This window comes from Ceratotherium simum, chromosome 9 (genome assembly GCF_057802395.1).
Source record: "Ceratotherium simum simum isolate JZ-2026a chromosome 9, ASM5780239v1, whole genome shotgun sequence".
In the NCBI taxonomy this organism is placed as follows: domain Eukaryota; kingdom Metazoa; phylum Chordata; class Mammalia; order Perissodactyla; family Rhinocerotidae; genus Ceratotherium; species Ceratotherium simum.
In genome coordinates, this window is record NC_141908.1 from 54,330,222 (window position 1) to 54,356,329 (window position 26,108).

General features: G+C 40.6%; 2 protein-coding genes and 1 non-coding gene across 4 annotated transcripts in view; 1 reads left to right on the top strand and 2 right to left on the bottom strand.

Moving 5' to 3' along the window:
• Positions 1–2,898, bottom strand: part of ATF2 (activating transcription factor 2) — an 84,172-nt gene extending 81,274 nt beyond the window's left edge. The window contains 1 exon segment of the mRNA XM_087435411.1: positions 2,589–2,898. The gene's annotated coding sequence lies outside the window, so the exon portion shown is untranslated.
• Positions 2,899–15,217: 12,319 nt separating this feature from the next.
• ATP5MC3 (ATP synthase membrane subunit c locus 3) lies at positions 15,218–20,181 on the bottom strand. Of its 2 annotated transcripts, XM_004426648.3 has the most exons (6): positions 20,020–20,181; positions 18,723–18,890; positions 18,423–18,533; positions 17,167–17,244; positions 16,463–16,656; positions 15,218–15,477 (listed from the first exon to the last, which is right to left on the bottom strand). In XM_004426648.3, the coding sequence occupies exons 3-6, from the start codon at positions 18,459–18,461 to the stop codon at positions 15,363–15,365; spliced, it is 426 nt and encodes a 141-aa protein (XP_004426705.1). In that variant the 5' UTR covers positions 18,462–18,533; positions 18,723–18,890; positions 20,020–20,181; the 3' UTR covers positions 15,218–15,362. The 2 variants fall into 2 exon arrangements, with proteins under 2 accessions (XP_004426705.1, XP_087291538.1); XM_087435412.1 differs by lacking the exon at positions 18,723–18,890 and having other exon boundaries at positions 20,020–20,180.
• Positions 20,182–22,446: 2,265 nt separating this feature from the next.
• LOC147916306 (U6 spliceosomal RNA) lies at positions 22,447–22,552 on the top strand. Its single transcript, XR_015553293.1, has one exon. It is a non-coding gene; the product is annotated as a U6 spliceosomal RNA (small nuclear RNA).
• Positions 22,553–26,108: the final 3,556 nt, after the last annotated feature.

The following is a 26,108-nucleotide window of genomic DNA, read 5'->3' on the forward strand; positions in this document are numbered from 1 at the left end:
GGTTATAATATAAATGAAGGTAACCACATACTAGCAAAATACAGTTGGTATTTTGCCAACTGGCTCTTGCCAATTACAATCATTCCCATCCTGTCTTTCCCAACTAATCTTTCTAAGAGTCTCTGTGGTAATAAGCTTCTACTACTGTTGGGAGTGTTTTCTATTCCTTAGGTATTAAGACAGAAAAAATGGTTGAGAACCACTATCTTTGTTAAGATACAGAATGCAGACATGGGTGAACAGGCCTAGCCCCAAAAGCATTCTGTTTATTTACATCACTTCTTGTTGCAAAAAATGTTTTTAGTCACTTTACTACCACTGCCAAAATGCCAAGAAGAAGAAAAAAAAAGCATCACTAGACATAGTACATAAAAGGTAAATGAATATACCAGTTTTGAGGTTATTAAAAAGAATAAATGAAAATAACATATTTAACAAATGCCTGTATCTATAATTATATAACTACAATAACATATATTTATAATAATATATGTAAAGTAATTCCAATTATTGTTGGCCTTAAAGATCCACAAACTTTCTTAAATTTCTATAAAACTATACCTTACTCTAACTTTGTAACCTTGAACTTAAAAAACAGAACAAAAGAGATAAAATGTTTCATGGGGTTTTCCCCTAGATATAAATAGGTGAATACTATCACTAGTACCTCATCATTAACAATTTAGAGAGAATTAAAGAGAACATGCAGCAATTTAGATACATTCTTAGCCTCAAGGAATAGGTGTGAGTATATGATAAACACAGAAATACTAAGTTAAACTACTGACTATAATAATGCACATTTTTTTACAGTACATTTTAATTACACAGAATAGCATAACAAGTACTGTATGTACTGATTTTTATAAGGATTAGTTGAATATCCAATTATTATTATTCCCTGGGTTTTAAACAAGAGACTTTCTGGGGAAAATTTGGTTTTAAATAGGGAGATTTCAACTACTTTTTCTTCTCTAAGGACATTACAATAAGAATATTAAAGAGAAAGAATTGCTTACAGACATATTTCATATTGGAAGGAAGAGCCTGAAGATAAAATGAGTGGAAATAGCATGTATGGTGGGACTGTTTACCTGATCTAAATTTAATTCACCAGCAGAGAACATATAAATCATTAAAACCCAACTTTTCCAAAATACAAAAATTTAGGCAGAAAAAATGTAGATGATTTCTTGAAAGTTAATGTTAGTTATAGGTAGATGTTTGATGTACAGCATATCATTTTTTTAAATGATATTCATATAGCTTTCAAATCCTGAATAGCAATAAAAAGCATCCCTCCAAATTATTTGTTAAAGAGCTGACATGATCATTTCTACTGTTATCTTAGTTTAAAAATATGAAACAAATACTCCAAGTAAAAAAAGTAAATTCAGGAATTTCTGAATTATATATTTAATAGATAATGATATAATGCCCCAAATATGAAATACACCTTCTAATAAGGTATTTAAAAAAGAACTTCCAGGAAATGCAATCAGATCCTCACCAGGAATTATCTACCTTAAAAACACACCTACAAAAGCCCCTGAAAGCTCCTGCCCTACTAATTAAAATTCAAACCCTACTTTCTAAATTACCACAATATTATACTTCAAATAATTAAAAACCTAATGGTAGTCGCATCCTCTCAAAGCAAGATTAAACATGTCTTAGGCATGCAGCATACACACCACTGTAAATCTGGAAGATTCTTATAAGTCACAAAGACTAGGATTCTTAATTGTTACTCATTTATTGACGGCCTTAAAGATTCACGAACTTCCTTAATTCTCTTTCTTGATCTGCAGAAGAACATCTCTATTTTTTGAGCATACTTTACAACTATGTGCCTGCAGTTTTGAAAAAAGTGTTCAGAGTGGATTCCTCAAGTCAGTATAACAAATTGTATTACAAGATATAACTGCTACTGTCTGTGTCCTTCAGGACACTTAACCCTGTAGGGCTGACTATTTAACAAGCTTCTCGCCCTCACAGTTTTGATACAACAGACCAAGGATATATAGCTATTTAAAGATTACACCTAGAAACGCTATTACTGACAATGCCGGCGGTTATGAATTTCTTCAAATGGGACAAAAAAGTGTGCTGATTTCAAATATATACATTAAGTTTATGCACTGTTACCGTCTCCATTATTTAAAATTCCTAAGAAACTGTTAACTTTCACATTTTAATTGAGGAATTAGTCAGTAGGCCTAGGGTCCATCAGGAGTACTCCCTTTTACTCCATCACATTCACAGTAGTTTTGATCTTGGCCCCACCAGTTTTAAGACTCCTTAAGCAAAGACAATTTCATACTACCTAAGGGCACAAAAACAGTCCCCATCTCCTCCGCCCTCTCCCTCCTTCTAGCGTCGGTTCAACGAGCGAATATAGATCTCTGTTCCTCTCTCTGCTCTGGTTCCTACAACTAGCTCTGCAGTCCACCCAGGAAGGTAAAAGAATGGGGGAAAATACTAGAATCAATCTGCACCCACACCTCAGCCCCGCCCACGGGGATAAAGCCGGGGTGGCGGGAGTGTGGGGGGCAGAAAGGACAGAAAAGGCCGAGAGTTCTCCATACCATTTGTTCCATCACGTTTCACCGCAGCCAGAGACCCTGACCCTATTTCCAGCCGCGCCTCCGGATCCTCCTCCCCGCCACCATCACACACACACACACAGTCCCCAACGTCTGAGTCCTGGGTGCGGAGACCAGAGCCGGCCCTCTTCCTGCTCAATCCAAGGACTGCAGAGAGGGTCTCCCTGCGCCCTCGGCGCATCGACGTGTGCCCTAGGGACCTCTGAACTGACCGGAGAAGGGGAAGATCAATCGGGAGGAGGGGTCTAAGAGGAGCCGTTATTCCCCTTTCCTCTTCGTTAGGAAAGCGCGCGAGCGGGGAGGGGCGGAACAACGAACGCGTTACCTAACGGTCCGGCCCGGCCAGTCGGGCTCCTGAAGGCGACGCCGCGCCGGCCGCTGAAGTGCCAGCTCAGCCACAGTCGCCTCGAGGGTTAGGCACCGAAGCAGGCGCGCCCGAGGTGATGGGGGGTGGGGACTATGGTGAGCGACGTCGCCATGTTAGTGCCTTCTTTCTCTGTATCCCTACGGTCTCCAGTCCTGCGGCGCACTCCCCATGACTACTCACCTCTCTAGGTCACTAGTTCATGCTTCTTTCGGTCACCGGCGAGGCCCGAGCTCAGCCGTGTTTACAAACTACCCGTGGAGGAAAGGCTGAACCGCACTTTAAAGGCCACGGGCTCCCACAGGCTTCCGTCCTCTCTCGCGAGATCGGACTGACAACCCTTCTCCCCGCCCCACTCCCGGCATCCCCCCTTTCTTCTCGAGTCCCTGCCCTCCACGCACACGCCGCTTCTTGTCTTCCTTCAGACGAAGCGCCTCCGGGTCAAGCGAGTCCGTCAGGTTTAAAGGAGGGGGCGGGACTTCAAGGGGGCGGGGCGGAGGGGCGGGAACCAAAGAACACTCGGTGCTGGTGATTGGACAACAGCTCGAAGGGCGGGAAGCAGTTCTAGAGGGGGCGGGACCAGAGCGCGTTGGTCCTCCGTAACCAAGGACCTGCGGAAGCCTGTCATTGGCAGCCGCTTGAGGCGGGCGCTGGAGCAGGTGGATGTTGAGGTCGCCGGAAGGGCCTGACGGTGTGCGGGAAGGGAAAGTGAACTCTAGGAATGCTGCTAGTGGCGGGAGAGAAAACGGGACGAGTCCTCCGAGTCCTGCCCCGGGAGCTCGGTATTTCCATTGCTGTCACGTCCCGGCTCTAGGTAGGAAGCCGGGTAAAGCGTAGGGAGGCGCGCGCCTAAACCCGCCTTCTGGCTACCCTGCAGCCTGAGAAGGGGAGCTTCGGTTAAGCTGAGGTTTGGAAGAGGCGGAGTTTGCCGGAAATTATCCCCCAACCCCCCTACACGCCCAAAGCGGGAAAGCAAGATAAGTCAGTTCTGAAAAGAAAAGAAAAAGCCATTACTCTGAATGGCATTTGTTCGAATTTTTCTAAACTGTAACGGGACTGATTCTTCCGGCTTCTAAACGCCTAGTACCGTGTATGATATTAGCATATAGTTATGTTCTAAGTAACTTACCAAAAGGAAATACAGTGACTTCCACTAGATTACTGTAATTTAAAATAGTGCAAGGCTTGTTTTTAAGAGAAAAATCTTCCATATTATGGTGAATCCTATTTTATCAATTTTCGTTTACTTAGTAGTTATACATTTAAAAATATCAATTTTAGTAGAGATAGTTTCAAACCTTTAAAACATCCACAACTCTGTATTAACATTTTAGAGAGGACCAAAGGACACCAAATTAGACTATGGCATAGAAATGGCACTCTTTCCACAATATAATGCCAATGAAATGTCTGTGAAGCTTTGAAAGTAGCTCTTTGAAAAAAGAAGGAGGGGGGAGTTCATTTGGTTAATTTAACCTGAGGGACAAAAAAGACCATATTTACTACTCTGCAGTTGACATAGAGACACTCCTAAAAACACAGAAAGAAGTACATTGCTGAAAATGTTTCTTCTTAATGTTGCTCTACGATTCTCTATACAACTTAAAGATTTCAGTGTTAAGTGTAGGGATATTCCTTTTTCAATAAATACACACTGGCACAAGTTGAAAAGTATGATCAGGGGCCTCTGTGGAAATTTGCATTAACTATTAAAAAAAAGGCAAGTTGGGCCAGCCCCAGTGGCATAGTAGTTAAGTTCAGCATGCTCCACTTCGGTGGCCCAGGATCGGTTCCCGGGTGCAGACATTTACAGCTCTGTTAGTGGCCATGCTATGCTGGCGGCCCACATACTAAAAAATAGAGGAATATTGGCACAAATTTTAGCTGAGGCTGAATCTTCCTCAGCCAAAAAAAAAGCAGACTTTTTTCAATGCCTTGTTTTTCCGTTTATTAAGTGCTGATTTCTGGTCTATAACAAGATTATGAATAAAGTTTGTATATTAACATAAAATGAACTCTCAAACATTATCTCCAAACCATGGTGAAACTGAAATTATTGGAAGATTGTGGGGGATAGTATTTGAGAGTTAATGAACCTGCAGTTCAATAATGGTATCTGGCATAAAAGATGAAATTGTAATAGCACTGGACGTTTTAACAGGTTTCTGGCCTGTATACATGTATGTGAGCCAACTCACTCCTCTTTTAAAACTAATTTCGTTACTCAAGAGACCTGAAAGAAGCCAAATGTTAGCTCTGTTTACTTCTCAAATTAGAATGAAAGTACTATCCCTATATAATATTAGTAACGCTGTAGTAGTGTTAGTGTAGTGTAGCACTAATTATTTAGCACTAATTATTAAAACCTCAGCAGCTCAGATTACTGATGATGAACATGATGATGGACAAAATGTGCGATTGACAGATCACAAAATTGTTAGGTCTAGAATGCATTCCCTAAAATGGTGCTTCTCTCCATCCCCCAAAATGTCTACTGTGAGATGAAGAACTATAAATGTTATGGCATTTAAAATTAGAGTAGATTATTAAAACTAATTATTTTCCATTCTCTTATGTCAAAAATTTGAAAGTCTTTTCTCCAGTTTTGGTTCATTTTCAGTTGGCAGTTGGTCTGGTTTTTAATTTCTCCTCCTCGTCCCTTCTTCTCCAGTCTGTTGTCAAGTATGCTGTTAATTATCTACATAATGCTCTAGAGGAATATGTTATTTTAAAGAAAGTCTTGGGCCGGCCCCTTGGCTTAGCGGTTAAGTGCGCGCGCTCCGCTGTTGGCGGCCCGGGTTCGGATCCCGGGCGTGCACCGACGCACCGCTTCTCCAGCCATGCTGAGGCCGCGTCCCACATACAGCAACTAGAAGGATGTGCAACTATGATATACAACTATCTACTGGGGCTTTGGGGGAAAAAAAATAAATAAATAAAATTATAAAAAAAAAATAAAGAAAGAAAGTCTTTCAGGAATCCTTTTAGATGAGAGAAGAATCATTTAGTAATACAAATAGTACTCTGTTGTGAGAATGCAATTTTAGCTAATTTTCTAAAGAGATGGTATACCTAAAATAAGAAAATATAAAGGAGATTAGGGGAAAAAACAGGTGGAGAGGAAGCAAATCTGTTATATATGCATGTCGGCAGCCTGTCAGTTAGCAGAGGGCCTGACTTTATCTACGTATTTCTAGTTCCACAACAGTTCCTTTACTGTAGCTTTTCTCAAATGAAGAAAACATTCAGTGTAAACAAAATGAATATAGTTACTATTTTCAGTTCTGATCCAGTGAACTTGTAAGTCTCACTATTTATCCATATCTCATAAAAGGCTTTGCTTTTCAGTTTTTTCCCCTTGCTTCCAAATTCCTCAATATCCCCAACAGCCCTAAGATTCTCTAGAATCTTCTCTTTCAAAATGCAGGAAACTTCTTCCAGACCGCTTCTTTGCCTGTCTTATTGTTCCAAACATGCATCTACCCAACATTTGTTGTTAGTGCCATTGAGTCGATTCCGACTCCTAGTGACCCCATGTACAGCAGGGCAGAACCCTGCCCAGTCTTTTTGCGCCATCCTCTCACCTTCTGGCGCTTTATCAGACAATGCTCTGCTGCTATTCATAGGGTTTTTGTGGCCAATTTTTTCAGATGTGGGTGGCCACATTCTTCTTCCTAGTCTGTCTTAATCTGGAAGCTTCACTGAAACCTGTCCACCATGGTATTTGAAATACCGGTGGCATAGCTTTCAGCATCACGACAACATGCAGCCACCCCAGTATGACAACTGACAGACAGCTGTTGTGGTTCCCTGACTCGTAAATGAACCCGGAGCCTTGGCAGTGAGAGGGCCGAATCTTAGCCACTAGACCACACGGCTGGCTCTACTCAACTTACTCCTAGGAAAATTAGTGAGGATCTGGTGAACCTCTTTTAAGAACCCAGCATGACTTCTGAATAAAACTGGTATTCCTTAGATATAAGAGGCTATTTGAAGAAAACTCATTTCTATTGAAAAAGTATCCATTACCAAATACTACAAGAAACTATAGTGGCCTCTAAATGCTCTCAAACCTTCCAAATGCCACAGAATGTGGCATTTCCACTTTATTTAGAAATATTATGTGATTGTTAATCCATCAATCTGTTATTGCTCATAAAAAGTCTACTTAGCAGCGTCTGTGGAAAACACTATGGAGATATCTCAAAAAATTAAAAATAGAAATGCCTTATGATCCAGCTATCCCACTTCTGGGTATTTATCCAAAGAACTTGAAATCAATAATCCCAAGAGGCTTATGCACCCCTATGTTCATTGCAGCATTATTCACTATAGCCAAAATGTGGAAGCAACCCAAGTGTCTGTCAACAGATGATTGGATAAAGAAGATGTGGTATATATTTACAATGGAATAGTACTCAGCCATAAAAAAAGACAAAATTTTCCCATTTGTAACAACATGGATGGACCTGGAGGGTATTATGTTAAGTGAAATAAGCCAAACAGAGAAAGACAAACACTGTATGACCTCTCTCATATGTGGAATATAAACTAACACATGGACAGAGAGAATAGTTTGGTGGTTACCAGGGGGAAGGGAGTTGGGGGGTGGGCACAAGGGGTGAAGGGGCGCATTTATATGGTGACTGACAAATAATAATGTACAACTGGAATCTCACAATGTTATAAACTATTATGGCATCAATTAAAAAAAGTGCTTAAACGCTGTGCAAATGTATATATAGAAAAATGGAGTGAAAAGGGAAGATTTAATATATAAGACATAGCTTCTGTTTGTCTGTAGCTAAACAAAACAGCATACTCCAGGGCATCCCTTATGTCTGCTCTGGACTCGGGGAAAGAGCCTGTGCATTTTCGCAGGCATCCTCAAGATGCAGCCCAGAACAGTGGATTAGCTGGGATTTTGCCAGTGGGATCAGGAGGGGTGTGGTGTACAGGAGTGAAGGAAGCAGGGCATGGTTATCCACCCACCTGATATCTGAGAGATGGGATAAGGACAGCATGGCCCTAGATATTTTAGTTGATATTTTGGTAGCTTCTATCTCATGAACGATCTTTCCCTCCCTCTGACAGCCCAGGGTTTTCCTACACATTGCTGAAATGGCTTATGATATAGTTACGTCTCAGCACCTGTCCTCACTGGAAATTTCCACTTAGAGCATTTCAAGTGCAAGGACGACCATTGTCCACCTCCCACCCCTAATCTTTGGTTTCTCAAAAGAATTTATAATTAATTGTGTGTGGCATTGTGGGGAAAAAATTAGAGGGCTGTATTTATCTTTAAGTCATACCAATTAGCTTATGCCATCTTCAGTGAGAACAGCCTAAAGAGAGAAAATGGAATTTAAGGGCCTTGTTTTCATCCTTCATATTAATGGCTCATCTTATCTCTCTCTCATCCACTCAGTAGAAAGAGTGCTTGTCGTCATTATACGTATTCTGCTTTCCATACACTATTAAGTTACCGATAAAAGTAGATAGAACCAATCCTAGGGTAAAGATTTTTGTCTGGCATTCCAGTGTCTACCCTTCATGGCTCCCCATAACTAGTCTATTTGTCAACCTGAGGCCCACATAATACCAAAGCTATGAATTCCTTATGCCAGTAGCCAAGGAAGGTCTGGTCATATGGACTCCCCTGGGCTCTTAGACTAATGTACCTTGCTCTTTCCAGTTACCTTCTTACCTTGGATACAGCCACTTAGGTTAACTGTCAACCTAATACTTTGTCTCTATAGTTCATTACTCATAAAGCATCAATATTTATTGAGCATCAACATGCCAGCCACTGTTCCTGGCTCCTGGCCCTGAGGCTGCAATTATAAACGAGACAGAGTCCCTTAAGGAGACTCTCATGGGGGAGGAAGGTAGACACAGTACATATATTAACAATAAGATAATTTAAATAGTAGTAAGTGCTATGGAGAAAATAGAGCAGGAGTGTGATAACATGCAGTATTATAAACTTACTCCTTTTATACAACTGTAGAGGACTTGAGAGCTACAGACATCTAGATATCTCTAAAGACGTAGATAAATGCTTTGAATTAAAGCATTGAATTAAAGACTTGTATTAAATCCTTTACATACAAGTCTTGAGGGAATAATACTGAGCTGTCCTGTATCTGAGAGACTAAGCCAACCTATGTAGCTATTTGAGGAAGCAAACCCTGGGACTCTCCCATAAGAAGAGAGATCCTGGAATTTCCATGGCTGGGAAGTGCTGACTAAATGCTTTTTGTTGAAAAGCAGCCATTGCCAACAACTGTGGGTCCTCTTAGGAGTCTCTGCCAAGATCACTTGTAAAATGCTAGCTCATACTAATAGGTGGAACAATTAAAAGCCTTTGGATTTACAAGTCCCTGTTGATCTTAGGTCAGTTCCTCTCTTCAGTATTTAAGCTCCCTTGAGAAAGAAGCTCTAAGCTACTAAACATCTAGGAAGAGATAGATTACTTTCATCATTCAGGAGAAAGAAGTAGAGTCTTACCAGGAACTTGGGCCAATTTTTAGAGATTATAAGCAGATTGATAGCTGAAAAGATGTGACCTAGGGAGATAGGGTTACTCTCAATTTACAACATTGACATTTCTACATAGTAAGTGAAATGTCATATTGGAGCCTGTTTTCTCACTGACAGATTAGACCAGTGGTTCTCAAACTTTTTGATTTTGGGACCCTGCACCCCATAACAACATGTTAACATAAATAACATTTTTTGAAAAATAACTATATTTTCCAAAACAAAAATAGAAGAATGGCATTGTTTTCATTTTGGTAAATCACTATGTCACACTTAATAGAAGATAGTTGTATTCTTGTATCTGCTTCTGCATTTGATCTGTTGCAATACGTTGTTTTGGTTCAAGTATATGCTAGCGTCTCACAACTATGTACATGGAAAAGGGAGGACCTCATGAACCCCTTGAAAGGCTCTTGGGGCCCTCAGAAGTCTCAGACATGCTTTGAGAATCACAGAATTAGCAGTACATTCCAATGGGAAGGGGAAAAAAAGTCTCCCAAAGAATGAGTTGACAGCTTCTTGAAAGATAAGGAGTTTGAGTCATGGCATGCTGGGAATTACAGTATCCTAGTACAGTGTTTCTCACAGTTTAATGTATATACAAATCACCTGGGATCCTTGTTAAAATTCAGATTCTGATTCAGAAGATCTGGTGTGAGGCTCCAGAACCTATAGTTCTAACAAGCTCCCCCAGGTGATGCCAATGCTGCTGATCCGTGGACCTCACTTTGATTAGCTATGTTCTAGTATATTATGATATACACAACACCAGAAAGCCTGGAGGAGCACGCACAAGTGAGCTTGTGTGTGTTTGGTTGGGGGCAGGAGGGCTGGATAGGATAGGGATGGGTGGAGGGAAGAGAGAAGTATAAATAAACTCATGCTATCTACTTTTTAAAAAATTTATAAAAAGAATGTTACTGTTTTCTTGTAAATCCTATACTATGACAAGTTTTGCCTACTACTTATTAACTATCTCTACCTCAAAGCAAGCGAAGGCATAATGTTGCTATTGGAAGAGACAGAATCTAACTGCCATGTTTGCTGAGACAGAGGAGGATGGTATTAGATCAGAAAAAATTAATTTTTGCCCCTAATAATGTAAAAAATTGGGCAAGTAATTGATGGACTATGTATTTGGGTCTTAAGTCTATAATATTATTACTAGAGTAATACCATGAAATTACTAAATTAATATATGCTCAGCTTGTAGAGAATTTAACAATTCATTTATAATTTCATGTGTAGAAATCACATAATATTTTAAAAAGCTTTGCAGAGGATAGTACTGCAACAATACAGACTTTTCCTTTCCCAAACACTACACGCCCAAACCAAACCATATTGGCTAAAATTACATAATAGAATTGAAAACTTACAGGAGAAACATGAGTATAGTTTATCTGGTTCTCAAATGTTATTTCCCATTTGTCTACAATCCTTCCTTAAACTTAACTTTAATGACATTCATTTCTACCCAACTTTAGCTGTTTAGCAACTTGACCACAAATTTTGATCTTTCCTCGGACCTACCTTACCTGCAAAATCTTGAACTCTGGCATTCTTTAAATTTCTTGTCTATTTTCTGCCTCTTGCTGAAATGGATCTTCAACCTTACTATGACTCTGGGCCCTTGACCCCTCTCACTTTTTTTTTATTTTGATAAAATACACATAACATAAAATCTACCATCTTAACCATTTTAAGTGTACATTTCAGTGATATTCAATATATTCATACTGTTGTTGCAACCATCACCACCATCCATCTACATAACTCTTCATCTTGTAAAACTGAAACTCTGTATCCATTAAACTATAACCCCCCCTCGTTTCCTCCCACCTCAGCCCATAGCAACCACAATTCTACTTTTTGTCTCTGTGATTTTGACTACTCTAAGTACCTCATATAAGTGGAACCATACAGCATTTGTCTTTTTGTGACAGGCTTATTTCACTTAGCATAATGTCCTTAGTTTTCCCAGCACCATTTATTGAAAAGACTGTCTTTTGCCCATTGAATGGTCTTGGAACTCTTGTCAAAAATTATTTGACCATATATGCGAGGGTTTATTTCTGGGCTCTCTAGTCTATTCCATTGGTCTATATGTCTATCTTTATGCCAATACCACACTGTTTTGATTACGGTAGCTTTGTAGTAAGTTTTGAAATCAGGAAATTCATACACCATTTTTTTTTTTACTTTCTCTACATCTTCCTTTAGTTCTTTGATCATCTTTAATATGGTTGTTTCCAAGTCTTAGTTTAGTAGATCTGCCATCAGGTCTTTTTCAGGGACAGATCCTGTTGATATTTTTTTCCTTTGAATGAACTACTTTCCTGTTTCTTTGAATGCTTTGTGATTTTTTTGTTGAAAACTGGACATTTGGATGTAATAATGTGGTATCTCTGGAAATCAGATTCTCCTCCTTCCCCAAGGTTTGCTGTTTTTCTTTATGGTTTTTGTTTTTTTGATTGTTGTAGGCCATCTCTATGCCAAGGATCGGCCAGACCTGAACTTAAGGTCTCAGGTCTTTTCTGAGACTGCGCCTTTCCTTGGGCCTGAGTGGTCACTGTCTAATTTTCCTTGTATATGCAGTTGCTTTTGCATGTCCTAGTCTTTAATGTCTGGCTCCCAAAAGAGGAAAAAGAGAAAAGTGAAGGGGGAAAAAATGGTTGCAAGCTCTTTAAATCCCCTGGAAGTCACTTCATCTGGAGGGGGAGGGGCTTGGAACAATGAGGGCAGGTGCAACGACAATGGCTGCCCTCCTCTTCATCTGCACGTCTGTAATCAGAAGTAGCAGTCAGAGATCAGAGCACAGATTCCCAATATTTGGAGGATGTGGTTCTTTTCCCCACCCTGGCTCCAGCAAGCTGTGTGCAAGCTGCTCCAGGAACACCTGCACAGCTGCCTGCCCTGGGGCTAGGACTGCGGGATGGTAGCTGCTACTCTACTAAGAGCTAAAATTGACTGATATTAGCATTCAATAGACTCCAGAGTTCCAAAATAGTTACATTAGACAGATCCTGACAGTGCACTTGTCCTCTAGATGGGAAGAGAGATTCTGGGTGCTTCCTGCCATCTTCCCAGAATCCTCTTGGATGCCTCCCCCCCCCCCCCCCCCGCCAATATTAGAACTTATCACCTCTATGTGGCTTTGCTTGTTTCTTACCCAGTTTAAAGCTCATAGGTCAGCCTGTTGAACAATGTATTTACCCACTGTCTGCTTAGAGCCCCCTTGACCTCTGTCATCTCTTGCCTGATAACCTTCACTGCTCTTTACACCAGTTTGTGTTAACAAGCTTTCCAACATTGCTGGCGAGTCACAAAACTAGGTTAATGAGGCTCACTACAAATTCATGTTATCTCCCTGGAGCAGGGTCCTTACTGCTGCTCTGCACTTCTTTTATTCACATCTACTCCATACCATACACCATACTTTTCATCTCAGTTCAAGCCCACAAGTCTCTCTGTAAGATTATGCTTCAATCTTGTATTTAAAATTCTATAACAATAATTTCCCTCAAGTCAGCTTTTTCCTTGTCATCCCTAACATAATCATACTAAAAATCAAAGCATGGGCTTTGGAATCAAGGAAGATCTGAATTTGGATCCTGACTTTGCTACTTAATGGATACGTGATTTGGGGGAATTGTTTAACCCCGCTGAGCCTATTTTTCTCTGCATCTTGGAAACGAGTCCCAATTTTGCAAGGTTGTCATGCCAGTTAAATGCCATAGTATATATAAAGTCCCCAAGAGAGGGAATGGCACTTATTTAATGCTCGCACCATCTCCTCCCCCAACTGGTTCCCAAGATCTAGACATTAAATCCTACTGATACTACTCTTGTAGACTCTTTAAAAATACTCATTGCCACCATCCTAGACTGGATCCTCATTACTTCTCAGCAAAGCTACTACAGCAACCACTTATCATTACTGGCTCCGGTCCATCCTACACACTTACATTAACCTTACCTTTCTAAAACACAGCCCGAAACCTTCAATGGCTGGTTGTGATCCTGAGTAAAACCCACACTCTTACATCTGCTAGAGTACATACTTTGGCCCCAGTTTGCCTTTGCAGCCTTATCTCACACTATTTCCCTCCCATACCCCAGCAGCTCTGTTTCTCACGTACCTTGCCTCATGCAATTCACTAGCCAACATACTCTCTTCTTCTGGCCTGTCTTCATTCCACCAGTTCCTCAAGGTTTATTTTAATTTGTAGACAGGTAACACTTCGTATGATTCCATCAGTGGAAAATCCTTTCTACTCCCTCTGAACATCTTAGTACTTATTGCCAGTCTTCTGGAACTCACCATTCTAGGCTGAGTTTTAGTTACTGCCATACATGTCTAGTGTTTGTGACCAGATGACAGGTTTCTCTTTGGTTCAAACATATATTTCATACTCAAGTTTATATTTTGAGTTAACCCCAAAGGCATTAAAAAATATCACATTTCTGCAATATGGAAAGGTAATAACATATTACCAAATAAAAAGTACACCTGGAAATCTGAAATGCCTTTAGGAACAAAATTCTGAATAAATATAGTTGAATTGGCACTCTACAACTCTCGGGTACTCTTGCCTGTTGGAGTTTTAAAACAGGCCAAACTCTTACCAACATGGAGAATTCATTTGGCGTTTGATGTGAAAATAACATCTTTATTGGTCTCTGTTCAGAAACTAAGAAGTTAGTGAGAAGCATATACCATCAATATCTGTTTATAAGGCTAGTGGTACTTCCTATAAAAATGGTGCACAGGAAACATTTCTGCTGTCAGAGTAGATGTATTCCAGTGATGTACTTTCAGTGTCAGAAACTTGTCACTGGAAATAAAAATAATGAGTAGAGAGATATATTCCAGGATGTTGATCGTTTGATGCAGTATGTCCTTTCCCCTTCCAGGCAAAATAGATTGTGATTATACTTTGAAGTTATACTGATTTTCTAAACAATTTTTTTTGCTCAGTAACTTGGAGGCCAGGCAGCCACAGCACAGATATTTCCTTTTCATTCTCAGGGATTTCTTCAGTTGAGGGCATGTCTTGCAAGAAAACTGTTTCAGGCCTCTTCAACAACCAAACCAGCACTAAGAACACGTTTTTTTTTTTTTTTTAACCTAAGTTGATTTTATTTAAAATGAACTTGGAACACAGGTCTGATTAATGTAAGTATTTCCCCAGGATTTAAAAAATTTGCTATGATTTTATACTATGTACTTTGGGTTAACAATACTTCTTTCTTAACTGTAGTAAAATAATCACCTCCCCTACCCCGCATCCCCATTTAACAAAGCTTCAATTCCTAAAAACCTGACGTGATTTAGTTTTAGATCCAGCTGTGTAAGACCAGCCAAGTTAGTCTTGGAAGGTGATTCTGCTTCTAACTATTCTAATTCATGTTAGCCCTTAAAAACACAAAACCATCTTGAGCAATTAACTATCTTGGTTTAATTAATCATTTCATAGAACTCAAAACACTCAAATATTTATCCTTTATATGAATAAACAAAAGCCCTATAATTTACAATGTGCAGAACACTATAAAAGAATTTCCATAAAAATTACATTAGGATCTTTTTCATCAGTGAGGCAACTGCTGTAGTTTCCTCTGACTTGTACAGCATCTGCCCAAATGCATGTTCTTCTTTGTGATGATCTACATTTAGGTAGGTACAAATCACAGCAAAAAATAAAGTTTTCATCTTTAATGAAATGACTTTGGAAATAACATACATTTCCATGACACCAATACTACAGTTTTCGGAGTCACAGTAAGATATACAGAATTACATCCATAATTAATATGAACACCAACATTTCAAGCAGTAATTTCGGTTACATGGCAAACAAAATCAAGAAAGCAACCATCAAACAAAAGAGACCCATAGCTTCAGACAAGGCAAATCCCAGGATAGCATATGAGAACAACTGCTGCTTCAGCGAAGGGTTTCTAAAAGAGATACAACACATATAATTGTTACTTTGAAATATTATTTGAATTTCAACATGTTTGGTTAATGTTAAAGAATCAGATTACTAGTGTGAGGATCTTTGTAAAGTGGAAAGTACTGGAAGCGTATCTGCCTAGATCTCTTTTGGTTTCTGCCTTTGACATTCTCTTCTCCTCAATCCTAATCATATGGGAAAAAGGGAGGGAGATGGTTAGTCTTTATCCATTTTGAGGGGTCTGACATTCTTCTTATCCTTGTGAGAGTATGTTCTATACCTTTTAAGATCTGATAGTTCAGAAATAAGGTCTTAAATAATAAAATGGAAATTGATACTTTTTTAAAGAATGTTATCTGTTAATTATATTCCCAATATAGTTTAATAATTAAGAGTGCAGACTATGAAGTCAAACTGAGTTAAATTTTTTTTTTGTTTTTGTGAGGAAGATCAGCCCTGAGCTAACATCCATGCTAATCCTCCTCTTTTTGCTGAGGAAGACCAGCTCTGAGCTAACATCCGTTGCCAATCCTCCTCCTTTTTTTTTCCCCAAAGCCCCCTAGTAGATAGTTGTACGTCATAGTTGCACATCCCTCTAGTTGCTGTATGTGGGACACGGCCTCAGCATGGCAGGAGAAGCGGTGTGTCGGTGCACGCCCGGGATCTGAACCCGGGCCGCCAGTAGCAGAGCGCGTGCACTTAACCGCTAAGCCACGGGGCTGGCCCTGAGTTAAAATTTGTCTTACGCTGTATGACCTTCGGCAAGCAGTGTGACTTCTGCGTCTCTAGTCTTTCATGGGTAAACTGGATTATATCTCGAAGGAGTGTTGAGGAGTAAGTGAGATAATGCATGCAAAGCCCTCAAAATATAATGCAAGACACAGAGTAGGCACTTAATACAAAGTAGCTATTATTATTTCACTAGTTTTCTAAGTTTCCAACTATTCCAAGCATGCTCTTAAACTAGCTTATTTGGCAAGAGAAATTACCTGGCATAACCAATGATAAGGCTGCCAAAGACTGTTCCAATACCAGCACCAGAACCAGCCACTCCTACTGTTGCAGCACCTGCACCAATAAATTTGGCAGCAGTATCAATGTCTCTGCTGATTGCACTGGTCTGAAACTCCCTTTGGATTAGCTGAGACACGCCATTCCGGGCCCCGTTAAATACCGTAGAGCCCTAGAGAACAGGAAATAAAGGCAAGGGTCAAATCAGTACTCAGCTATTTTAATTACCATACTGTCAAAATGATAAGAACTTCTCTATTTTGTTGCTGTGTTTGAATAGGAGGTGGTGTGGCACAATAGAAAAATCAAGGGCTTACAATAATTCCAATCTTGTAGAATAGGAATAACAATATCTCCACCCTATAAGGTTGTTGAAAATTAAGAAACAGTGTACGTGCATATGCTTTTAATAGAGTAGACTTTTTAATAACTGTTGCTATTATAATCTTAAATATAACTAACTCAAAACTATATACAGACAGACTGTATTTCTTAGCCAACTCAGGTGGATAAGTTTTGGATACCAAAGTTTCTTTCACTGGCTCATCCTCTGCATGTATTTTGGACAAAAGGGTGGAAAGGATTGCCCTCAAACCATTCATCAATGAGGTTTTTTTTTTTCTTCACTTTAATCAAAACAAAAGACTTAGTATTACTTAATTTCTATGATTACTACTATTACCTCTCCAGTCCTAGTCTCTGGTCGAGATAACACTGATGCAGAAATTGGTCTGTATGCAATTCTGGATCCAGCTCGGATCTATTAATGAAAAAAGATTCCCTGTATTAAGAATACAGAAGACTTGAATGACCCTTCCTGCACCATGAGTTCTGAAAAAGCAAGCAGCAAAATGAATCAGAAAGTTCATGACCTTTCTGTATCAACTCTTATCTTGGCTATTTCGACATTTTCAATACATGAAGCAATTTTAACAGTTTAAAGTTGCTAATGAAATTTTAAAGCTTGCTTCATAATCTATTTGTAATACTCTGAACAAAATTTCTAAGAACAATTAGTTAAAAAGAATAAATATTGCTTTTAAAGTTTCAATTATTGTAGTGCCACAATTCAGATGGGAAAAATGGCAATCAAGACTCCACATTCTTTGGTAAGTTTAAATGGACCAACAAGTAAGTATATGAGGAGTGTCACTATACACGCTTGTCATTTAAAATAGCCCATCAGTTAATATGCGCTCCCACCATTTCCAAGATATTCCTACATACACATTAATTGCAAAATTAAAAAGCAGTTTAAGCAATCCTACATCAGTGCAAAAAAAATCAGTGAAATAGTCTGACCATAAGGACATATTCCAGTCCAGCTTCTCTGCCCTTGAGTGTCCACTAAACTAAGGTCACAGAAAATCCCTTCAGAACCAAGACCTGATTCTCTAAGACAAATCCCCCAGATCTTCACGCCATCTAAAGCCTCCAAAATGGTTATGGAAATGACCAGAGGCAGGAAGACAGACTTTCGGCTCCTCCACCACCTTCCTCCGCCCACACTGGGTAAGGCAAAGTCCCTCCCTCCGCAGCAGCGAGTTTGACCTAGAGATAGGCAGTGGAGAGCGCTGCTGCGTTGAACTAGGCCTCAGCGGCCCCCTACATCCTTCACAGCCCCCCAGCCTTCGCGTGCACCCCAACCCAACGGAGTGACCGACGAGGTGGGGGAGGGGGCCGCTCGAGACCAGGGGCAAGCAGGGTATGACCTAGGCCGAGTAGGGCCTGACAGCTAGGCCTCGGCTCTCTCCACAGCCCTTGTGGAGGGGAGGCGCGGAGTGCGATGCCCCAGGATTAGGAGGAAAGGAAGAAAAGGACACAGGTTCGGGGGTGAGGGGAGAGCTGTCCGGGAGGGCGGTGTCCCATTCAACAGCGTGGACGCTCCAGGCCCAGGGGCCCGGCCCTCAGTCCCACTGCCCAGCCCGGGTTACGCACCAGAGCAGGGGCGCAGGCGAGCTTGGCGCAGGCGAACATCTTATACGCTGCGGGGCGGCGCGGCTGGAGGACTGGGTGACAGGCGACGTGGGCTCCTCTCCCGCTTCCTCTCTGCGGAGGCAAAGAGGCTTAAGGTCAAGTGCCCTCCGAGGGCCTGCCCTTTCCCACTCAGGTCCCGCAAGCTCCCGTGCACGCCGTCAGCTTGGGGCCCGCGCCAGGCGAGGCGCCAGCAGAATGAATGGGACCCCGCGGGGCGCGGCTCCGCCCGGGCCAGGCCCGGCTCCCGCGCCCTCCGCTTACCTTCCCGGGAGGCGGCGGCGGCGGCGGCGGCAACGGCGGCGGCAGAGGTCGAAGGAGTGGGGCTGGGCGCGCAGGCGCGGTCGGCTCTTATCCGCGCCGCGGCGCCCGGATGGAGAAGGCGGGGAAACGGGTGCAGTAGGGAAGGCGCTCAAGGTCACTTTGTAACAACTTTATTGGTAACCAGTTGAAAAGGACAAGGACAGCCACCCAGTGATGGGCTGGCGGGCAGGAGTTGGTAAAGGAGAGACAAAGAGAAGAAATTGAAGACTAGCCCTGGCAAAGAGAACTGGACAGGTTGTTTTGTCTTTGATCTGAGCTGGCCAGAGGATAGTGCGACTTTTTCTTTCAGTTGACACCTTCTTGTGCCATCTGGGCTTTTATCCGTTGCTACTTCTCTTTAGTAGAGGGGCCCCCTTCCTGATCATTCTCTTCTGTGAAATAGGACTCTGTGTATGTTGGGGGGAGGGGAGGTTCATTCATTACTTAACAAAAGAAATTAGGGTTCCCAGCAAACTGAATACATTTCTTTAAAGGAATCTGGAAAAGGATTCCAGAAGTATAGCTAATTGTTTGTGTGAAAGAGAGCCTGACCTAGAAGTACTGGGACAAAGGAATGAGTGAATGAATACATCTAAGAGTTTTGTGACTTTAGGCACAAAATTGCCTCTTGGTAAAGTGAGGGAGGTCAGTTTTTTTTCTAGATCTATGATTGGAAGAATTAAAGGATTGTACTGTATGGTATTTCATGTAGGGCCTGGGACTAAAGAAAGTCTGAGTATTTTCAAAACCTACCCAATTTTAACACCTGTTTTTGGTAACTTTGGACAAATCATTTTCTCCAGATAAATACAGAAATGTCTCATAAAAATAGCTCTTGCTGAACTTCTGGTAAATCCTTGAATCCTGTAAATTACTGTAAACATACTAACAAATGGCTACTGGAAGTGATACAAGTCAACATGAAAGATTAAACATCTAGTCTGCCCAGTTTAAGCGATGGCTGGGGACTGAAATCCAGCCCGCTCTGCATAGAGCCCTGGCATGTGATAGCATCGACCCAGAGGATCACCCTTTTTCTAGTTAGCACAAAGGTGCAGTATCATCAAGCCCTAAAACTTGGAGAATGAATAAGACTTTGTCACTGATCCAACTTCAAATGCAAAATGGATCAAAATCATATGAAAGCTAATCATTTTAGGTTCGATCTTTAGCCCATAAAATAGATAATTTGCATGAATTCACATGTACCGTTCAAAGAGAGATTATTAGTGTATTTTCCCAAGTACTCGGTTCTTACCTGAAGTATGTGGTGTCCTGTGATGTCTAAAATAGAATAAACAATAGTTTAGATCAGTCCCATGATCTGCCATCTCCAAGCTGGAGCTCCAGGAAAGTGGTGGTGTAATGCAGCTGGAATTCGAAGGCCTGAGAACCAGGGAGGCCAATGGTGTAATTCCCAGTTTGAGGGCCAGAGAAGGTAAGATGAGATGTTGCAGCTCTACAGTGAGACAGGGTAAAAAAAGGGGCAAATTCTTCCTTCCTCTGCCTTTTGTTCTATTCAGGCCCTCAATAGATCGGTTGATGCCCACCCACATTGGGGAGGGCAGTCTACTTTACTGAGTCCCCCAATTCAAATGCTAATCTCATCCAGAAACACCTTCACAGACACACCCAGAAATAATGTTTAACGTAGGCACTCCCATGGCCAGTCAAGTTGACACATAAAATTAACCATCACATGCCCTATACTTTAATAATAGATCCTCTTAGGGGGAAAATTGTTCTAAATGGATTTGTGTATGGAGATGGTTTAAGGGAAGTTCCTATCTCTTCAGCCACAAATCAGTAACAGTAACTGTTGAGGGAGAGGAGGCAGGAGAGAAGCCAGGATCCATAACAGGATCACTTCCAGGGTAGGCAGGCCTTAAGAAGTCTTAGAGCTTTCATTCTCTCCTCTTGGAAGTCAGTTACCATATCAAGAAACAGGAGTTAGACTACTGAATGATAAGAAATCCTGTGGACAGAAAAAAACCTCATGAAATGGGATAGATTCAACTGGCTCATTTCTTTTTTCCTTTTCCTTTTCTTTTTCCTGCCTGGAATATGGACCCAGTGTCTGGAGGTGAAGCAGCAGTTTTGCACCCATGAGTACAGAAGTCACACATTAAGGATAGAGAAGCTGGAATCTAAAAGGAGCCTGAGTTCTTAACTTTTTTTTTTCTTTCGAGTAGCTACAACAGCTTTTAACTGCCTGTTTGTGGACTTCATGTTATATAAGAAAATATATCTCTATTTGGTTAAGCCACTGAGGTCAGTTTTTTGTTATACGCAGCTGAACACAACCCAAACTGATACATAATTGTATAGATCTGTACCTCTGAAGCTTTTTGGTCATTGGGCTGTGATTACACAGAAATGGCCTTTCTCCCACAGAATTTACGTAAATTTACATCTATCTTTTTTTTCCTTATTCCATGGTATATCTGCTAGGGACTAACCAGGAGACAGAAACCATATCAGTAATTTAAACAGGGAAAATTTAATATAAAGATTGTTAACTAGTAAAAGGTGGCTAACTACTAAGAAGGGTGGAGTGGACTCGAAGGGGTTCAGAAGTAGCAAATGTAGGAACAGCTTCTACCGTTGACTGAGGAAGAGTTAACAAGGAAGGAAGGACTTAGAAATTTAGAGGACAGGGCATGGCTCCCACAGGAACATACAGTCCGCTTGTGGTGAAGAAACTTGCTGGAGGCACAGGCCACAGGTGAACCATGAAGACTGCAGAGGTGAACATCACCAGGCCTCTCCTGCAGACCAGTCTACTGGCTCCATGCAAAAACAGTACACCAGAAGAAAGGAAAGTCCTTTTCTCCTGCTCTGGCCTCCCAGTGTCTTTCCGTTTCCCTCTATCAGCAAAGCCTAACATTTTGCCAGTTGTCATGCAGAAATGTCTACAGAGTCCAGCTCTAGAATAATGAAACAAGGCAAAGAAGGATGGATTTATAGCTGAGAAGTTGTAAGTTAACAACTGGTGCAGATGGTAAGATTTTCGAGGGCAAGTATTACGTCTAATTCATACTGATGTCTTCCATAGCACCTAACATAGAGTGTTAAACATAGCAGTCACTCAGTAAATTTTTGCTCAATAATAAATATGGGGCTTAGTATGTACAAAGTTATTTCCAATAGCTTTATTATTATTCTCTATTAAGTAAGATTTTAGTCTCTTTGGACAAATAAGAATGACCAATACAATGTCCTTTTCTTTCTAGTATTGTGAAATTCAAACTTTAGAGAACTCAAGGAACATTTTTTGATTTGTGGCATGAATTTGTTCAAACAAACATTTTTGTGTGCCTGTGAAGGCTCCTGTGTTTGTACCTCATGTGCGTAAAGAATTTGCTAAAAACCGAAACGTTAAGGCCCTTTATTGATTCATTCTATGATGTCATAGAATATTGGCAAAGCTGGGAAGATAAGCTGAGGCAGATAGGCCCTGAGTTGTGTGGTGGGCAATGTTTGCCTGCATTTACCCTTTCACTTCTTTTTTCAATGCCTTTGGTCCGCCTCCAGGCAACTTAAGCTCTCTGGAGGTACCTGGTGTCTTCCTGGTGTCTCGTGACCGTATAAAGTTCTCCATCGTAGCACCTACTGAATCCATCTCTCTCCAGGCAGTGTCCAGCTTCAGAACTCTTAACCATGTCGAATCTTAATCTCTTAGTGCTTGCTTCAGCAGTAGCTATACCAGAATTAAAATGATGCAGAGAAGATTAGCATGGTACCTATGTAAGGATGATACACAAATTCATCAAAAAATATTCCATATTTTTATAGTATGCTACCATTTATCTCAGAAGTAGGGGGAGAAATATGAATATATCTAAGAAGTGGAGAGAATTACAAATGTATTTTCTGTATTTAAAAACTAGAAGGTTCATAGATGATTACCTATGGGGGAAGGAGTAGGTTGGAGGGAACAAGAATAGAAGCCAGACTTCTTTGAATATACTTTACTTTGTAGATTTGAATTTGGAACCATGCAAACCATTTATAAAGGCAAAATCTTTAAAAATCCCTAAAAATTGAAAGTAAATGAAACAAATGAATTTAACTGTATCTAGTTGGTCGTATAACTTCACAGGGTAAATACAAAGAGTTTCTATCACTGGATAGAAAGACAACTCCTTGATCGCTCTGCTTCATGTGCATTGGCCTCTGCTATTTTCCAACATGCCAACCACATTCCACCTCACAGAGCTGCACTTTTTGTTCCTTTAGCTTGGAACACCAACACCTTTCCCCTGGGTATTCACTTGGCTTACACCTCCACTTCATTCAAGTCTTTGTTCAAGTCAACCCTTAAGAGAGGCCTTCCTGGATCCCTTACATATCTTTACATTTCTTCATAGCACTTATTGCTACCTGGCATTATTTATTGTTTGTTTGTCTCTTGCTTTAGACTATAAGTCCATGAGAGCAGGGACTTTGTTTTATTCATTGCTGTATCCACATAGTCTAGAACATGCTTGGCCCATCAATAGGCACTCAATAAATTTTTGAGCAGTGAGGTTGGAGAAGGAAGGGAGAAACTGTTAACTTTTTCTTCACACACTTCTGTATTATTTGATATGTTACCATAAGCAGGAATTACTTAAAAATTTTAAAAAACAACGTTAAGAAAGTTTTAACAATTCACAATAATTGGTAAAATTTATTAGAATAACCCCCTTTGTGGTGCTTGCATTAATTAAACCAAAGGGAAGCATTATTAAATGTTGAATTTCAGTTCTTGGTGATGGACTTGGGTGTACTTTTAGGCAGTAGCCCTACCCAATCCTTTTCAAAGTATATGCAATCTCTAATCTATCTATGGCAAGGCTGTTCTTGTTTTAAGGCATCGTGTATGTGTGTGTACCTTCTTGTCGATATACTGGCTGGAGTTGCTTGTATGTGATGGGAAGGTGTTATGTCAGTTTCAGCCATTTTTAAGACAATCAGTTGCATGTGTAAATCCTTATTCTCCTTCAAGAAATTAAATCCATCCATATTCAGTGGACCTAGATAGTCAACTTACGGTTAAGAGATAAGAAATTTCACAACACTAACAAAATGTTTGAGAGGATTCTTGCTTATCAAATTTTCTGCTACTCTAGCCCTAGTGACGGCTTTAAGGGTCAAATTCCTAATCCTAGTGCTATGTGATATATGAACATCTTACATCAATTTAGGGAATTATTGGGTTTCCATATGGTACAAGTGCACCATGCTGAGTAACGCTTTATTTTCTTTCCACGTTTGGGTCATCCTGGCTCTATGGAGGAATAATATGGTTACACAATACGAATTGCTCTTTCCTTGGCCACCTCTTACATTGTTGATTTTAGTCAATTATTGCATTAGTTTGTTCAGGTGAATAGTCTCAGACTTCCTTACCCATCTTGCCTTTCTAAGAATGTCTAATCTAGGGACTTTGATACTAAGGTTAGTTTCCTACGTCATGTCCCCAAGCCAGGGAACTTGGCTTAAAGTAGTGATGACTATGTAGTAATTTTAAGGAAAGTGTGGTTTTCAGGGGCAAAATATCAAGGAGACACATTCTACAAAATTAGGTCTGTAAGTAGAAGCCTTAAGGTTCATTTAAGCCTCGAGGATTAAATTAGAGTGCTTCCTGAAATTGCCTTTCTTGATTTGAACTAGGGGAGAGAATAAGCTAAATATGCAAGTTTTAAATGTAAGAACTTGTATTTGAACTTGAGGTAGAAAACATGGTCAGACAAACACTCATGATAATAACTACAGGAAAGCAAGGCACAGTTCATAGCAGATGCTTCAATTTAGAGGGTGCCATACCCTCATTGTGATAAGAACATTCCAATTTGGAAAGCTACACATGGAAAGCACTTGTTTTATCTGGTCATATTTTTGCTTGGTCTTGTACAATCTTACAGCGCTGGTGAATCATTTCAGGAGAATGGCCGTATGTTCATGGTAGCCATGTGTTATTTAATTGCAAATTCTATCGGTTGTTCAAGGTTGTTTTCTGGTCAGATTCCATCTGCCTTCCTTGACCATTTAAGGGAGTCCTCTCAACCTGTTCTACTGGAGAACTACCAGCAGAGAAGAGCAAACAGATCCCCTATAAGAGTATAGCCTTAAAGGAGCAGGGAAACTTTATTTATTTATTTATTTATTTTTTTAATTTATTTTTCCCCCAAAGCCCCAGTAGATAGTTGTATGTCATAGTTGCACATCCTTCTAGTTGCTGTAGGTGGGACGCGACCTCAGCATGGCCGGAGAAGCGGTGCGTCGGTGCGCGCCCGGGATCCGAACCCTGGCCGACAGCAGCGGAGCGCGCGCACTTAACCGCTAAGCCACGGGGCCAGCCCCAGGGAAACTTTTTAAATGGCTCCTGTTCTATTTTATCATGCAGTGTTTACATTAGATTCTATTGTAGAGGTTGAGATAACTTAAAATGCTTTAAATTACCAATTAAATTACTTAATTTTCCTCTCTATTTTTCTTCAGTAAAACTGATGTACCAGAAGGTATGTAATGCTTTTCTGTGGTTTTGCTCACTTCTTACCCCACCACTGCTTACTTCAAGAGTTCAAGGACCTCAATTTTAGGGGGACGGATTTATTGTCAGCCCTTCCTCTCTCTGGTCTATTCATCTCATGGCCCCTGGCTAATTGAAGGTACATTAATATACAACAATATGGACAGCAAGTAGGTAGTCCATTTTTCTGAAAACTTACTAGACTATTGCAAATTGTATACAAATCCTTTTCTTAAGATCTTAACAATTTTAATTTCTCAAGAGTTAACTTTAATCAAATCCTTTCCCCCATCCCATTTCCTCACTATCTTTTAACCTCTTGGCTGAAAACATTCCGTAAATGTTTTTTATATTACATCCTTATATCTGATCAGCATCAGTTAACCTGCTCTGATCGCACAGTATGCTGAGAGTTCTGGGGAGTGAACTGGAAGGGAGGGACCAGGTACAAGGAGTTCAGGGTAAAATCAGGGCCTGAAATGATAGCTTCTTCCCCCATAGAAAGGCTGTGACTTCTTCAGATAAGTTTTGGAGGGTACTTTTGGTAGGCAGAATGATGACCTTCCTCAAAGATATCCATGTCCTAATCCCCAGATCCTGTGAATATGCTACCTTACATGGCAAAAGGGACTTTGCAGATGTGGTTAAGTTAAGGATTTTGAGATGAAGAGATTATGCTGGTTTATCTGGGTGGACACAATGTAATCATACAGGTTCTTATAACTAGAAGAGGAAGGTTGGAGGGTCAGAGTCAGAGAAGGAGATGTGATGATGAAAGCAGAGTCAGAGTGGTGTAGCATGAGAAAGACTCTGCTGACCACTTTGAAGAT

What these genes read in the sequence shown, in the direction of transcription:
- ATP5MC3 (XM_004426648.3), bottom strand. Translation starts at nt 18,461, where the DNA reads ATGTTCGCCTGCGCCAAGCTCGCCTGCGCCCCTGCTCTG. An exon ending in TCGCCTGCGCCCCTGCTCTG is followed by an intron (nt 17,245 to 18,422) that starts GTGCGTAACCCG and finishes TTTCATTAATAG; the next exon opens with ATCCGAGCTGGATCCAGAAT. An exon ending in CAGAGACTAGGACTGGAGAG is followed by an intron (nt 16,657 to 17,166) that starts GTAATAGTAGTA and finishes CCTGTTCTCTAG; the next exon opens with GGCTCTACGGTATTTAACGG.